Raw genomic sequence first — 16,969 nt, forward strand, 5'->3', positions numbered from 1 at the left:
AAAAAAAAAAAAAAAAAAGATCAGCATTAAAGGCCAGGCACAATGGCTCACGCCTGTAATCCCAGCATTCTGGGAGGCTGAGTGCCGCTGGATCACCTGAAGTCAGGAGTTTGCGACCAGCCTGGCCAACATGTTGAAACCCTGTCTCTACTAAAAATACAAAAAATTAGCCAGGCGTGGTGCTGGTCACCTGTAATCCCAGCTACTCCAGAGGCTAAGGCATGAGAATTACTTCAACCTGGGAGGCAGAGGTTGCAGTGAGCCGAGGTCGTGGCACTGCACTCCAGCCTGGACAACAAGAGCAAAACTCCGTCTCAAAAAAAAAAGAAAAGAAAAAAGATTGGCATTAAAAAGATTAAAAAGGACCAAGTTATTACAGAGATAGTGGGAAATAATATTTGAAACAAACTGGCTCCAGAGATTTCAAGACATAATGGTCCCTCCTGTGTGCCTGCAGCAAAATTTAAAAATTTAAAGAGGAAACTTCTGATAGAACACAAAACAGTCAACTGTAGAAACTGACAACTAGAAATGTGTTTTCTTAATTCCTTATTAAGTCTCGGCCATTTCTTTTCCCTCTTTCAACTCAACTCTTTGCAAATAACCTTGTTGAGTCCACAACATGAATTCTCTATTTTCAGCCAAAGTCGGCCTGCTCACCCTCCCCCAACTATACCAATTATGTTCAATTAATTCCTGGATAATTGTATTTAATATGTTGTGTTTCTGTCTCCTAGAATACCCTTCTCCACCAAACAAAACCAACTTCATTTAAGAGCTATTTCACCTTCTTTGTCAAGTTCACTCCATTACATAGCAGTCACGTTTCTTCTGCTCTGAGGGGCCAAAAAATGGTACTTTCTGCAGTACTCATTTGCCAATTTAATTCCAAGATGGGAGGAAAAGAACTTCTCATGTTAACTGTGTTGTATTACCAATTAGATAAAGAACTTTTAAATAGAACTGGATCATAATCCTTCAAAATAACATAGCCCAGTAGTCCTCAACCTTAGTTTGAGAGTCTTCCACATTTAAAGTGAGAGTCTAAAATCAACAAGCTCCAGAGCCCTATTACCCAGAGATTTATTCAGATATTTATGAGGGCACACATGGATTTCAACTTTAAAAACAACACCCCTACCACCCCAAAAAACCCCTTAACTGACAAATATGTAAAATAAATCATTCCTGTGTATAAAGAAGCAAAACATTTTAAAAGAAAGGAAAAAACAATTTTAAAAACCTTGAGAGACTGACACAGGGGGCCCACAACCTTGAAGCAGCAACACCTAATCACTGAAGAATGGCTTTCAGGCAGAGGCAGTCAAGTACTTGACTTGAGTGAACACTAAATAGAATTCCCAACTAAGTTTGGAAGAAGTACAATTACGACTAAATGACTAACAAAAATCCATAGGCAATGCTAATAAATAAGCCCAGGTAGTCATAGTCTTCATCTACAGGAGATAAACTGCAGCCACACCTTCTGCTGTGGCGTATGTGCCAGCATTCTTGCAATAAATATCCGATGAGAAATCAGTTCAAGCCAGGCATATACAAAGCCAGGAGCTTTGGTAGGCCTCAAGATGTGGAATGTATTGCTGAAAGAAGAAAAACCTTAGTCAGAAGCACAGTCCAACTTAAATACAGTGAACAGCACATGAATGTAGGCTCAAAATGCTCAAGGGTTCTACTCCCCAAATTTTACTACATTAATCCAGCAAACCTTAACACAAAATTTCAAACGCAATTCTCACCAGAAAGCTGTAAGTGTCTGGAAATTAATGGTTTCCAACACATGCTCAGGTGCATTGAGTTCCAAGAGAAGCATGATAAAAATTCGATGGTAGGGAAGCTGCTGAAATTCACTCTGACGAACATCATGATCCTGAAGGAGAACTCCCACTACTATACCAAGGACCTATATAAAACACAAATTAGAGCTTGTAAATCATTCGGATAATTCACTCACCACTTTGATGTCATGCTTTTTAAACTCTGCATTCTTAAACCCAACATTAAAAGAAAGCATATATACAATTTGAATACAAAATTACATGCTGGCAACCGAAGGGGCCATAAATTGGTCTGACTCCACCTTCAGTGTTTTGTATGTTTCTTTGAATTTCAACATCCTTGGACCACACCTGAATACTCTCTACAAACGCCCAATGGTTTTTCTTCAGCTCTAGAAATCAGCAAGGCCCCCTTACATTTCACCATGTTGAACACAATATAACAATCTAATTTGTCTGGTCTGACATGAAGTTGACATGTGGCAATGATTTACACTTATCTTGGCATTTAGTAGGCAGGGGCCAGGAAAGCTGTTAGGCTGCAGAGATCTCATTCCACTTGACTTGCCCACTGAACAGTGAGGGGCTTGAAGAACACATCTCTAATTTCCCAAATCCAAAATCAAAGTCCATTTTTACACGTATTTTTGCACTGCTTTAATATTCAGATTTCCAAGAACTCCACTGTGTAAATAAGCCAATGGCTAATGTCACTCACGTACTTGAGTTGCCAATCTATCAGCAGGGGGCACTTCTAGCCACCCACTCACAGTAATTCTGTGTATGGGGCAAATTCAAACTGTAGTCACTACCAAGCATTAACATACTGAAATACATTATGATCTCTTTTTGTGTTTCTATTAAGGCACTATATTCTGTTTCTAAGACAGAGAGGATATGTTTACATATTATCTACAAATTTAATTTCAGGACAGAAAAGAGGCGTTAACAAAATGTTTTGGGGAAGGGTTGGCCTCAATAGGGTTAAGAACCACTGATGTGGCCAGGCATGGTGGCTCATGCCTGTAATCCCAGCACTTTGAGAAGCTGAGGCAGGCAGATCACTTGAGGGACTCAAATAGGGTTAAGAACCACTGATGTGACCTGGCTCGGTGGTTCACGCCTGTAATCCCAGCACTTTGGGAGGCCGAGGCTGGCGGATCACGAGGTCGGGAGATCAAGATCATCCTGGCTAACACGGTGAAACCCCGTCTCTACTAAAAATACAGAAAATTAGCAGGGCACAGTGGTGGACGCCTGTAATCCCAGCTGCACGGGAGGCTGAGGCAGGAGAATGGTGTGAACCTGGGAGGCAGAGTTTGCAGTGAGCTGAGATTGCACCACTGCACTGCAACCTGGGTGACAGAATGAGACTCCGTCTCAAAAAACATAAAACAAACAAAACAAAAAATACAAAAAAATTAGCCGGGCGTGGTGGTGAGTGCCTGTAGTCTCAGCTACTCACGAGGCTGAGGCAGGAGAATGGTGTAGAGAGGAGGTAGATACAAATCTAGGAGGCAGAGTTTGCAGTAAGCCAAGATCGCACCACTGCACTCCAGCCTGGGCGACAGAGTGAGACTCCGTCTCAAAAAAAAAGAAAAAAAGAAACCACTGATGTGGCCGGGCATGGTGGTTCATGCCCATAATCCTAGCACTCTGGGAAGCCAAGGCAGGTGGATCACTCGAGGCCAAGAGTTTGAGACCCGCTTGGGCAACATGGTAAGACCCTGTCTCTACTAAAAATAGAAAAGCTCCAGGCATCGTGGCTCATGCCTGTATTCCCAGCTACTTGGGAGGCACTCCAGTCTGGGTGACAGAGTGAGACTCTTTAAAAAAAAAAAAAAAAAAAAAAATCCCACTGATGTAGACGAAGACTAAGGCAAGAAAGGATTTCAGACCTTGTTCAGCAGATTAATCTTTGTGACAGTGTTGGTGGCCTCCCCTGAGTGTTTCACGAGCAGTGCAATGAGTCGAACAAAGGCATCCAGGTTGTGATAGCACTTGGCTCGGATCATGGTGGGATTAGCAGCAGGATTGTGCTGCTGCTCAGCCTGAGCACGGTAACTGATTTCAACACACATTTCAGTACACAGACGAAAGAACCTTGTTATGAGATCATCAGTCTTCAGTATTCCTTGCTGGTGCATCTACCACAGGAACAAAAAATAAAGACACAATGAGATAACACACACAAATAAACTTGATATACCTTTAATTTTCATGCTTAAGAGATATTCTCATTTGTTCCTACTATCATATTTCTAATTCTTACATTGTAATAAATGTATTATCAGAATTATTTTCCCATTAAGGTGCCATGACACAATTCCTCCAGTTTTAAGTTTAATGTAGAACAGGGAAGATGGAAACTGACAGATTATCATGGCAATTTTGAACAGTATGTCCCCACCAAATAATGTGGAAAATTAACCATGCAAATAAAACCAACTGTTCGTAACTTTAGGTCATATTAAGACATTGTGGACTCCAAAGAGGAGACTAAATTGCATGTATTTTACTTTCTCACAGAATTTAAGGTAATTTACTTCTCAAGGATTTGAAGATAATTTCCTCAAACTGACTTAATAACAAAGCTTTTAAAACTCCAACAAGCTACCCCTAGAAAAATCAATAATTTGTACAATAGGTAAGTACCAAATGGAAATACACACAAATCTGATCTAGGTATTTTCATGTAATAAAATGTTATACTAAGTTAAAATAATGTGGGAAACACAAGTTTATTTAAAAGAAAGGAAAAATTAGAAACTATATGACATATGAACTAGAAGTGAAGCACAGCGGGAATGTTATTTGGCTAGTTCCCCTCACTCCTTTAAAACAAACAAACAAAAAAGACAACAGTGAAATATGCATTAAGGCTACAGAGGAAGAACAGGTCAGTACTTACTAAACAGAGAAACCAAGTTCAGAAAAAAAAAACTTCAAGGTTACCTTGAAATTTCTGAAACAACTGTCCCTGATAAGCAATAAAGACAACTGAATTGGTTAGACTATGATAATACTGTACCCTACTAGGACAGAATGCCAGCATGGCAAAGGGACTTTGTCTACATTGGTATCTGTAAAACTAAAAGTGACTGAGGAATAAGGACAGAGTACTATGGTCAAGTAGGAGCACAAGAAGGAAAGAATTTTCAGAAGGACACAAAACAGCACAGAAAAGTATAATACACTATCGTTTTCAAGAGAAAGATGAAATGAGAGCAAATAAGCCAGCAGGAAGGGCTGAGACAGGTGCCACATCCATACCCATGAAATAGTAATGATCGGAAAGACCAATGGATTCCAATTTTTTCCATTCAAATTACAAATCAGACTATAAACATGCAGTAATAACTTTTCAGTAGGGTATGCTTTGTAATTCCCTGGATTCTTTTAGGGGAGAAGTATACTCAGTATGATTTACTGAGTAACATTCATTTTGAAAAGTAAACCTAATTTCAAATAACTTCTAGAACTGAAGTCAGCTCTTCCACATTCAATTGTCATTAATTTGAAAAGAGACCTAATTTGTAATCTTTCTTTAGCAATATACCTAAAAGTTTTGGGTTCAGTCTGAAGAAATATAATGGTCAATCTGCAGAAATAAGCAGACAACTCACCCTGAAAAAGAATTACAACAGTTCTAATAAAGGAAATTCCAAGGTCAATTCAGGAAAAGTACCACTCTTGCCAAGTTATATTATAATTAGGACACATGAACTTATTGTGTGATTCCCTCACAGTCACTGAAAGCAACCAGTGACGCTCAAAAACAGAATGCTAAATGGTACTATGGCTTGGTTCTGACATTTTTCCTGTTCATCGTATTCACAAACATTCCTGCCAAATCTGATTTTCAGCTAGGAGCTTTGTTCCTAACACTTTTAAGTCAAAGTCCAATTTGTATCAAATCTAATGAAAATACTGAAAATTATTTTCCAAAGGAACATGTCACTAATTTAGGTAGATATTTTCCAAAGGAACATGTCTAATTTAGGTAGATATTTAAATTAGAAAATACAATAAAACATTCTACCATTTAAGTAAGCATTTTTGTCATTTTTTAAAATGTGGGCTGTTGTGAGAATTTCACATATTTATTAGCCCACAGTCCCATCAGTGCTAGTAAATACACTTTGTAGTTTCATTATTCATTATCTGACCCATTGTACTTTGTAGTTGTGACAACTGAAATGGAATATAGAATCAATGGTGAGAGGGAATGTTGCCTTTATTGCTTAGTGATCAACCATGAGAAAACAGGCTGTAATTTAACCATACAATGATGACTGGGTTTGCATGAGTATGGAGGTAACTGTCTGACCACAGGTACGTAATACTGAGCTTTAATATTGGAGGCATCACACCCTACTTATGTTGAATAAAAAGCACCTTTCTTTCCAAAAGCTCTACCTGTCCAACAAACGCAGAGAAAGCTTTGGTACTGTCGCGGCCAGCTGCTGCTGAATGGTAGAGATTCACCCACTCCCTCAGAAGATACTCTGCCTTCTCCCTCAGGCCTGGAGGGTCATCATACTCTGAGGCTTGAGAGATCCCAGAATGCATCATAAAGTTTGGGCCTCCGTGAGCACGATCAATCATTGCTTCATAGTTGGATCGCACTACTTCCATCAGCTGGGGCAATCTAGTACAATAAATCCAGGGTGAAAATCAGTCTACCCATAGCTGTGATTTTACAGACATACAGATGTATAGTTTACTTATTTAACAGCAACCACAAGAGTGGTGGTTTACCACTTTGCTTTACCACTTCCACCCTGAAACAAAACTATCCTTAGTCTCTTATCCGCTTGCTCATGAGCACATAACATGCAAACGACTGCCCTCAGTTAAGCTACTTCTTGCCCAAAAAACGTGTTCATTTAAATGAAGCTGATGTTCAGAGTCAACAAATATTCACTGCTTGCCTAGTATGTACCACACTTTCTTTACATTACTTCTCTTGATTTCCAATAGTTCTTTGAGAAATTATTCCCATTTTCTATAAAGAATAGTTTTAAGGAGGGTGAGTCAATTTGCCTAAAATCAGAAATCTTTCAAGTGGCATGACCAGGGCTTAAACACAGGACTCTGACACTAAGTCTGGTACCGTATGTACTGCTCTGTGCCAAGAAGACTTGGCAGTCAATTAAGCGTTCATACTTCAAGTGACAATATTAGCCCTTACCAAAGCTACCCACCCATATGTGGTTGGTAAAACAGTTTTAACAAGTAATGTTAGTAAGTCTGCACATTCATCCCTAAAGATATTAGGAGACTACTAAATGCACAGGGATCTCAAAGTGTTTAATCCTCACCCTTCTGGAGCATTGCCTCTGGAATGAGCGTTAATCCTCATGAGGGTTTCAATGGTGTGGAACAGATCTGCCTCAGTAACATGAGCAACACTCCTTTCATCCACCAGCAGGATTTTTACCAATTGCATAGCGAATGCCACAGCCATGTAGTTTAAGCCATTCTCCATTGACTGGCAACACAGAAAACACAACGTAAGAGGGAAAACACTTAAGAGCAAACATACTTCCCTGAGTCCTTTTGTCCTTGCAAGTAAATTCCTTCCATACCTGCGCTAGATGAAGATCATACTGCTGCATATTAACCAAATGATTGCGAATTAGCAGCTCCACAGCCTCCACATTATATTTATATTCATCCCGACATTCAATTAGGCACCTAGAAAAAATTCAGTATCTTTACTCATATAGGCTTAACCATACTGTATAAAGTGCCCATTGTACTCAATGGAAATGTGCTCCAAATTAAGAATGCCTTGAGATTCAACTGTAAATCAGTGTCCAAATTGAAAAACAGCCAGTAATGAAATAGAATAGATAGCCCAGGCTTTGCTTTCAAAACCTAGGATACAGAGGATTCCATTTAAGACATTAAAATACTTATACATGAATACCACTTCTGAGAAATCACTGAAACCTTTTAAAACAATGACCTACAATTTATTGCCCAAAATAAGGTACTAGTTTTCTATATCCAACATGGGGAGAAGGTAGAGACCAGATGGAAAACAACTACTTAACAATTCTCACCTCTCAGAAGTAGGAAGTCCAAGTGTCCCACCTACCTACTAGAAAAAAGGGAAACCCCTGGACATAAACAGTACTATCTATGTCAAAAGGCAGTCGCGATCCAATACTCACTACTTTTCGAAGATGGCTACTGACCTTGTGATCTGTTTGTTGCACCATGGAGACCCATATGCCCGGCCATCCTGCAGAGCTTTTAGTACCAAGAGGTGGCATTCCCTGTAGCGCAGCAGCAGGTCAGCATCAGCACCACTTGTGGCATCTAGTAAGCCCTCTACAGCCTATGGGAGAAAGAAAGTGTTCAGACCCATGGAAAATATGGTGCTTGGCCCAACTATCATAGCCAGAAACCAAATCTCAATGCCAAGTACCAAATACCTTCCAAAGCCTCCCTGTCCTTTCCACTCTCCAAACATCCCCTTCAGCTGCCTATCACACACACTAAAAATTCTAATCTGGTTTAAGTTCATTCTGTGCTCTTCATTGTCATAAAAGGCTCTGCTGTAGTTAAAACCCAGGGCTCCCTACTTACCCTGATCCAAATTCTTGGATCAACTTGTCCCTCAAAATCTAAAGGGCAGCTGGGCTCAGTGGCTCATGCCTATAATGCCAATGCTTTGGGAGGCTCAGGAGGGAAGGCCACTTGAGCCCAGGAGATTGAGAACAACCTGGGCAACAAAGCAAGACCTGTCTCTACAAAAAAAATTAAAAATTAACTTGGCTTGGCAGTGCGCACCTGTAATCCCAGCTACTCGAGAGGGTAAAGTGGGAGGCTCACTTGAGTCCATGATCACGTCACTGCACTCAAGCCTGGGTGACAGAGAGAGACCCTGACACACACACACACACACACAGACACACACAGACACACACACAGACACAGACACAGACACAGACACAGACACACACACCCCCGAAGGGCTTTTAAAGTTTCTTCAAATCATATCTCAGGAATATCTTTAAGAAAAAAATAAAGATTTCCAATTTACCATTCAAAACTTCTATGACTACATTCTACATTGGGAAAAAAAAAAATCACCTACTTATAGAACTTGATTTATATTATGAAATCTTAAGCTTAACTGTATAAATATGTAGACGGTGGCGCAGGTCAATAAATGTTTACACACCTAGCATTTTCTAAAAGTAATAGCTTAAGAACCAACCTTTTGGAGCAATCCAAGAGCAGCTATGGCATCCCGAGAGTTTCGAGATAAAACTACAACCTCCAAGAGACTTCGAAGAGCCTGAGCTTGAGGGTTCATGGCCAAAGTTGGTGGGATGGCATGTAGATGCTGTTCCAGTTCTGTAATACACTTATCATAAATCTGAGCTACATCATCTGTTGCCCAAGCTTGCTGTTTTAGAGAAGGAAACAACCAACAAGAGACAAAAGAATGTTAAGGTTTTTTATTGACACATGTATCAAATAGAGGTCTATTAGTATGTTTACTCCCTTTTTCTTATTTTTACATTCAAACATGGAGGGCCTCTTCTTTTCCTTCTTCCTGAGCTATTCAGAATTAATACTACCAAGTGGGGCGGTACAAGGTGGCACAAAGGAAGAGGTGTTTCATTTGAGAGAGGAAAACCTGGCAGACAGCAGCATAATCAAGTGATAAAAGAGAGCATTAGTAATAATGGGACAGACTGATGGCAGCACCACTTGCACCATCTACTAAGCCCTCTACATCCTAATAAAGTGTTTCAAACCATGAAAAGTATAGTACTCAGTCCAGCTGTCAAAGCCTGATAGGACAGAATAAGAATACAGCATTACTTCTGAGCTATTCCTATTTTTTAAAATGCATTATCTGAATCTAGCCATGAGAATACACTGGACAAATAAATCAAGCCATTTAGAAAATAATTAGCCTATAATCTTCAGAAGTGTTATGGTCATGAAAGATGAGGAAAAACTGAGTTACCTATACCAGCTAGAACTGAGGGAGACTTTAAAAATATGACAACTGAAGAAATGTGTGATTCTAAAACAGGTCTTTTACTATACATTATTGGGATACTTGGTGAAACTTGAATGAGGTCTATTAATTACATAGAGTAAGGTATTAGTATTCATTTCTGACCTTAATGGTTGTGCCGTGGTCACACAGGAAAAAGGTTTTATAAGAAATACAAACCAAAGGATTCAGGACTGATAGGGCTATCAGGTCAGCAACTTACTCTCAACTGGTTCAGCGAGAAAATGTTTTTCCCTATATTTGCAAGTTTCCTGTAAACACCTTTGAAAATTTTGGAAAATTCTTTTATTTAAAAAATGGGAAGTCTGGGCATAATGGCTCAGGCCTGTAATCTTAGCACTTTACGTGGCTGAGATGGGCAATCACTTGAGGTCAGGAATTTGAGTCTAGCCTGTGTAACATGGCAAAACCCCATCTTTATAAAAAATACAAAAATTAGCTGAGCAAGGTGGTGCACGCCTGTAGTCCTAGCTCCTCAAGAGGCTGAGGTGGGAGGATCGCTTGAGCCTGGGAGGTGGAGGTTGCAATGAGCTGAGATCGCGCCACTGCACTCCAGCCTGGGTGACAGAGAAAGACCCTGTCTCAAAAAAATAAGTAATAAAATTTAAAAATAAAAACCCAAAAGTTATTATGTTACCATGCAAATTCCTGTAATTAGGCCAAACATTAAAGATAAATCACCCACACCCACGTCAATTTTTTCTTTAATCCCCTGTATGTCATACTTAATTGGACACAAAGAATACCTACAACTCAAAAACTATAGGTTCCCCTGTAAATTATTCTCCCAGGAAGCAAGTCAAAAACATATATTAAATGTCAAAAACATTTAAATTAATTGGCAAAACACTCAATTTAATCTAAAACACATTTACCTTCATGGGCTGGGCTAAAAATCCTGTGGGCTGACTTAAGTCATTTGTAGGCAAGAAGCCAGGAACATTGCGTGCAAACTCTTCGTAAACAGCCAACTGCTTTGGATCCACACCACCAACCTTGAAAGAAGAAAATCTATTTTGACAGAATTCACTCAATAATCAAAATAAACTGTTTTGAAAGTGGAAAGTCTGCATGTGAGTAAGCTCAGGGACACAAGAGTCATTACAACATATAACAGTATGATTAAGCATACATGCACACTAACAAATGCAGTTCACAAGAGGGCTTCTCATTTCCCTGAATCCTGCTAAGAGTCACCTCATTTATAAATTAACTGAGAGTTTCTCTTGGAAAGTGCCTCACATGGGACGATGCCAGTGCAATTCTCCCTTGGAGTTGGTAAGTATTATCAGATTTATTACTGTCTCATTGGGAACAATAAGCAACCATTAATGTGAGAAGCCCAAGGTGGGAAACATGAAAACTAGTTAAGGCACATGAACTCCTTACAGTAGTAGCATTTCAACAACTTTGGAGGAGCAAGGGAATTTAGAGCTATTTCCATACCTGCTCCACAGGCAGCCAAGTTAAGATGTTTTCTCATAAACAACATTTAACCCTGCTGTCCTAGTCCCAGTAAGGAGTTCAATCAACAAGAACATTAAAAATAAAACAAAGACAGGATGGGGAGAGACACAGCCCCAATTCTCACTTTCAGCCTGATTTGCTCTGGCATCCGTTCGGCTTGATATGTTAAAACAACAGGATCACAGTATCTGCGTCCTTCTTGCCTAGCATGTTTTCTCAGCTCAAATTCCTGCAAACAAAAAAAGTCACTGAGGTTCTTGTTATAAGGCACTTCCCTAAATTAAGAAATAAAATCTTAAAAGGCAAATTCTAAACACTTACAGTTGCTAATCTCTTGTCCATCTCAGGGCCTGCTTTTTCTACTGCAGTCTTCTGAATAAAACAGCAAGCCAACTCACAATTGTCCTGAGCTAACTGAGCAGCTGCCTGATCCATCATTTCCCTTTGTTGTGGGGAAGCAGTCTATTAATGGAGGTGGGGGAGTGGGGGGAATAGAAAAAAAAGACTTGAAAGTTGATGTGGACAGACAGGATAGTAGAAAATGCAGTGCATTTGGCAAATGCATTTTAAGTTCTGACTCTACTTATGAATCAATCAGCTGTGATCTTGAAATAGTCTTAACAGCTTTCTCACTTTTAAGACAAAAATATCCTAGACACCTTATCAGTTTATGGTGAACATGTCTTAAAATCAGTAAAGCAGGCCAGACGTGGTGGCTCACACCTGTAATCCCAGTACTTTGGGAGGCCGAGGCAGGTAGACCACTTGAGGCCAGGAGTTCGAGACCAGCCTAGCCAACATGGTGAAAGCACTTCTCTACTAAAAAAATACATAAATTAGCTGGGCGTGGTAGCACATGTCTGTAATCCCAGTTACTTGGGAGGCTGAAGCATGAGAATCAGTTGAACCTCAGAGGTGGAGGATGCAGTGAGCCAAGACTGCACCACTGCACTCTAGCTAGCCTAAGCTACAGAGTGAGACTGTCTCATGAAACAAACATTAAAAAAAAAAAAGGCAAAACCCAAAAAAAATCAGTAAAGCAGTAAACAAATTACTAATCATGATACCTGAATAACCATGATATCTGAGACTCAAAACTAGTAAGTGAATTATCTGAAAAGTGTGTGCACATGCAACATCACTTTAAGTCATTTTGTATCAGCCTTCTCAAACAGCTTTCATCCTTCCTGATTAACAGAAATGAGGATTGTTAGATTTCACATTTCCTTTTTAAATCTTAATTTATTTAAACCAATAAATATATGGGTATCTACTATCTGTCAAACATTGTGTTGAGGATACAACAGCAAAAAAAGAAAAAGAAAAAAGCACAGCCATGATGCTTTGCCTCACAGAATTACAATCTAAAATGATGGAAGATATCAAACAAATATAGTGATTATTAACAATAAGTGGTAATGCCCAGTGCCATATACAGGCAAAGAAAAAACTTATTACAGACAAGTAGTAATATGTTTTGTACCTATATCAACGAAATAGCCAACTTACACGAAGGGCTGAGGCAAAACTGTTTTTTAGGTTGGTAGATATGCTCATGAGCAAAGGTTCCCTGCATGTAATCATTGCCATTCCAGCTGTCAAGTTACGCATCATGTGATGAGCTGCTATTCGCATTCGAGATTCCTCCGAATCCAGAGCAAAATCCTTCCTGACTATTTGCTCACAAGTAGTCATGGCAATCTTAATTGATCGATCAACCACAGGATGGACCAGCTCCTGGACAGCCCGTTCAATTGCCTGACGCACACACTGCTTCAACTGCGGATGGGCCTGAAACAAGGGAATCTGGGGGGTTGGGGAGGACAAAGTCAACACCTTGTTTAAATAAGACAATCCAATTCCTACTGGCAATCACACTCATGATTTTGTAAATCAAGGTTAACCAAAAACTACCAGTTTCTACTTAAAAGTTAACCAATGGAAAATTTGGGTAACAGAAACTGGGCTCCACACAGGGAAAAGTATTCAGTATACCCTATGATACGGAATAATATATATATGTCTTTTTTTAAAATCCAAGTTTAATGGACAAGCTGTTCATTATAATAATGCATTAACTACTTAAAGACACACTGCTGGCTTATTTAAAATTTGTGGCTCAAGTGCTCTTAAAAGAAAGCAACTTCTCTATTAGCTTGAAAAATGTAAAAAGAATCAAATTTACAGAAAAAAAGACTTCCCACAAAAACTATTAATATTAAAATTAATTCATCAGAATAGTGAGCATTTTACAGTATCCACTGAAATGTTTGGCTTCACTTGAAAGGCTGTTTCTAATCTTTTAGGCATAAATTATGCCCCAAAACTTACTTGGTCCCTTTAACTTGTTGAATTAAAACAATAAAATAAACTAGCATATAACAGTGTTCAGAACACTGAGAGTATTCTAAAGATGAATCATAATTTTGGATCTAGGTGTCTCACTGCCTCTCACTCCGACCCTCTAAAACTAAGTAGCATGTCTATTGGCAGGGGGGGTGGACAAAAGGTTAAAATGATTTCTCTGATACCCTTTCAATTCCTTTTATTAAAAGCTCAATGTATTAATGTTACTCCTGTATTTGTGAACATTTTCAGTTTCTAAAAAGTAAGGACAACGAAAACTCCACTCACCTGATTCTGGATTATATGTTCTGTTAAGTAGAATAAAAGACTAAAGATAATAATACAATTTCCCCTTGAATGTACAAAGCAAATACTAAGTATAGGAAAAAGGATTGATGAGCGGTCATCTTACATGACCATATTATATCAGACCTCCTTCTGGAACCCAGGCCACAACAACATAACTCAAAGTACTAAGTCCTACTTCGAGATCTTAGCATAGAAATTTTATACACATGCACGATCAGCTCATTTCCAGCCTTCAGCTGGAAGAAATGGCTTACTGCAGAAGGCTAAAGTGACAAGATAAAGAAAATAAAAAGTTATGGTATACATTAAGCATCTTTTACTCTGTGTAAGGAATTCCTGGAGATTGTGATTTTATTGCCAGCTAAATTTTAGTATCATGGGTTTGGATATGAGGAACCAATATAACCAACATCTAGTCACTCTATTTCTTAAGGGAAGAAGAAAAATCCCAACTGAACTACACAGCAGTTCTAGATCTCCATCCTCTCTGACAAACTCTACAACCTAGGAATCCAGAGGGAAGGGCAAAGAGCTGAAGAAAAGGTGACCAAACAAAGTTTACTTTATCACAAACTAGAAGCTGGGAGAATGAAGCAGTGTTTACTTACTGTTGGATTTAGAGTAATGTGTGGTGCCAGGCCCGCAAGGGAATAGACATTGATGTCATGGTAGCTGTACTGTGGCTGTGGTGGAACCGTGGCTGTACAAGTGGTGTTGGTAGCTGGTGTAGTAGAAGTTGCTAAATGTAAAGTAATAAAAAGAGATTTAAAAAGTACATTTGTTGACTTTACTATAAAATTAGCTTAATATTAAGTGGTCATTATCTAATTAAACTAATTGGGGGAGGAGGGAAGGATGTAGCAGGTCTTATTTTTCCCACCCTGAAAGGGAAATTCTGTTATAACAGAGATATACACCAAGCACGTTAAAAGTATGTCAGTGGCAGTGCCCCACAGCACAGAAATCAACTGAGCAGCCATGCCACATTCTCAGGCCCAAGTCCTACAAACTCAGTCTATATTAAGATGTCTGTTTTCAACCTAGCCTGTTTCTTGGTTTATCTGGGGATTCTCAGCTGCTGAGGACTGAGAAAGAAAAGCTCAATTTATTCTAACCACAACTCCCAATCATCCAACACTCCTGCACCCTTCTCTCATCTTCTTCATGTAGATAAAACAGTCCAATTCCCTTGGCAGATTGAGCAGGTCTAGCCATACCCAGATTTGAGGGGTTAACAGGCCATCATATATGCAGTTATTTCCGGAACTTCACACAACAGAGATAACCGGCCTAGCTAGGATATGAGAGGCAACTGATTAAATCACATTTAGTTAATAATATGCATGAACTGCCAGGATAGAATCTAAGATGGTAACACAAGGCGTAGTCATTACTTTTGCTTGATAATTAGAAGGCTCATCAAAATGCATACAAAGTTTCACCACTACATTATGTGGGAAATTATAGTTTGCTATAGACGTGGAAATGTACCATTTAAGAGAATATCCTGGCTAACAGAAGCCTTCCTTGACTACTTAGCACACTTACTTGTGGTTGTGATGGGAGGGAGTTCTTCTGGCTGCTTGACATCTTTCTTTGGAGCAGAGAGTTGCTCATCTAAATTCTTCAGGCGATCTTTATCCTTTAGGAGGTTTCCAGGTTTTAGCTCATTGATGTCTAATGCAAGGTTCTTGCAGAGAACCTCAATTTCAAACTTCAAGTTTAACTGCATAGTTCCAGAGTTGGATTAGAATTTTTAAAAGAAAATTTTAGTTTTATTCATAATATACGCTACTTTCAGTTACTATAGTACTTCCCCCAAAATACCCTGCCTTCACTGCAAATTTTAATAATGTGAAGGCAAAGAATGTTCCAGAGGACAAGGAAGCAGTAAATTACCTTTAAGTCATGCTCCTGATGTAGCTCAGCTAATACATTCATAATTGCCATTGTCCAAGGGTTTGGTGGCCTAAAAACCTAAAGAAAAGCTATTATGTTAAGCTGGCCTGAAAGGTGCCCTTTAATTTGGATTATTTAAAACAATTCAACACAACATAAGTGGGTGGGGGGGAGTAAAACAAATAAAAAACAAAAAACAAGGATTAAAAAAAAAAAAAACAAAAATAAACACTTATACCTGTGTAGCCATAACAAAACCCCCAGCCTTCTCATCTATATCACATTTCAAAAACAAAACAAAACAAAACAAAACAAAACAAAGCAAAACACCAAAAACCAAAGCCAACCATAACAATCTTTCCTCTTTTACCCAGCCTCTCAGATTGGAAATCCAAGTGCCATAAAGGAAAACAGACTTAACTAGCTTTACCTCACAAGAACTAAGAATATAATCTCTTGATCTCATGCTAAAACAAAGCAATGCTTAGGAATTAGCCATAAATAAAATATTAAAATCTACTCACCACACTACGAATGCTAGATTCTAAGACTTTGGCAACAAAGGGCACTACGTAGAGCAATTCTTGTTGTCCTTTAACATAAGCCTCTAGCAGCAATGATTTCACATCCAAGTCCTAGAATAAGAAAAATACTTTCAAAAGCTGGGAATATATCCCCCCAAAATGGTATAACATAACCAAAGAAAAGTATTTTGCCAAGCTTATCCCCAAAACAGGAATCAACATAATATCTAGTCCTTGTCTTACAAAAAGGGGTTAACAACTCAAAACATGGGCCAAAGTCTTATAAAACCCCAATAATCATCAAATAGCTCCAAACAGCCAATACTTGTAATCATAATGTGCTGAAGATTCTCAATTTTTACACATTTAGCTGAAACTCACAGTGTGTAAGATGGGTTTGTTTTTAGCTAATGTGATCATTCCTAGCCAATGTCCCAAGTTCTTCAGCAAAGAACGATCTGAGAAATTGGCCGCAGCTTTATCTGAGGTCAGGAGCACCTGAAATAGTGTAAGATTAAGAAAGATATGAGAATGAGCTTATGAAAGAAAACTCAACTAAGTATTTGAGAATTCCATTA

The 16,969-nt window shown here is 38.9% G+C and overlaps 1 protein-coding gene across 1 annotated transcript in view; it reads right to left on the bottom strand.

The window, feature by feature from the left end:
* The window catches only part of CNOT1 (CCR4-NOT transcription complex, subunit 1), a 124,702-nt gene that overhangs the window by 19,994 nt on the left and 87,739 nt on the right, over positions 1 to 16,969 (bottom strand). The window contains exons 26-43 of the mRNA XM_011994009.1: positions 16,773 to 16,889; positions 16,392 to 16,502; positions 15,868 to 15,945; positions 15,517 to 15,694; positions 14,577 to 14,707; positions 12,823 to 13,119; positions 11,635 to 11,775; positions 11,438 to 11,542; positions 10,722 to 10,841; positions 9,031 to 9,222; positions 8,003 to 8,145; positions 7,388 to 7,496; positions 7,121 to 7,290; positions 6,216 to 6,447; positions 3,695 to 3,943; positions 1,758 to 1,921; positions 1,462 to 1,601; positions 1,244 to 1,296 (exon numbers count right to left, since the gene is read on the bottom strand). Of these exons, the coding sequence (XP_011849399.1) occupies positions 1,244 to 1,296; positions 1,462 to 1,601; positions 1,758 to 1,921; positions 3,695 to 3,943; positions 6,216 to 6,447; positions 7,121 to 7,290; positions 7,388 to 7,496; positions 8,003 to 8,145; positions 9,031 to 9,222; positions 10,722 to 10,841; positions 11,438 to 11,542; positions 11,635 to 11,775; positions 12,823 to 13,119; positions 14,577 to 14,707; positions 15,517 to 15,694; positions 15,868 to 15,945; positions 16,392 to 16,502; positions 16,773 to 16,889 (2,730 nt within the window). The remainder of the gene's footprint in view (positions 1 to 1,243; positions 1,297 to 1,461; positions 1,602 to 1,757; positions 1,922 to 3,694; positions 3,944 to 6,215; positions 6,448 to 7,120; positions 7,291 to 7,387; positions 7,497 to 8,002; positions 8,146 to 9,030; positions 9,223 to 10,721; positions 10,842 to 11,437; positions 11,543 to 11,634; positions 11,776 to 12,822; positions 13,120 to 14,576; positions 14,708 to 15,516; positions 15,695 to 15,867; positions 15,946 to 16,391; positions 16,503 to 16,772; positions 16,890 to 16,969) is intronic.

Source organism: Mandrillus leucophaeus, unplaced genomic scaffold (genome assembly GCF_000951045.1).
Source record: "Mandrillus leucophaeus isolate KB7577 unplaced genomic scaffold, Mleu.le_1.0 Scaffold44, whole genome shotgun sequence".
Classification (NCBI taxonomy): Eukaryota; Metazoa; Chordata; class Mammalia; order Primates; family Cercopithecidae; genus Mandrillus; species Mandrillus leucophaeus.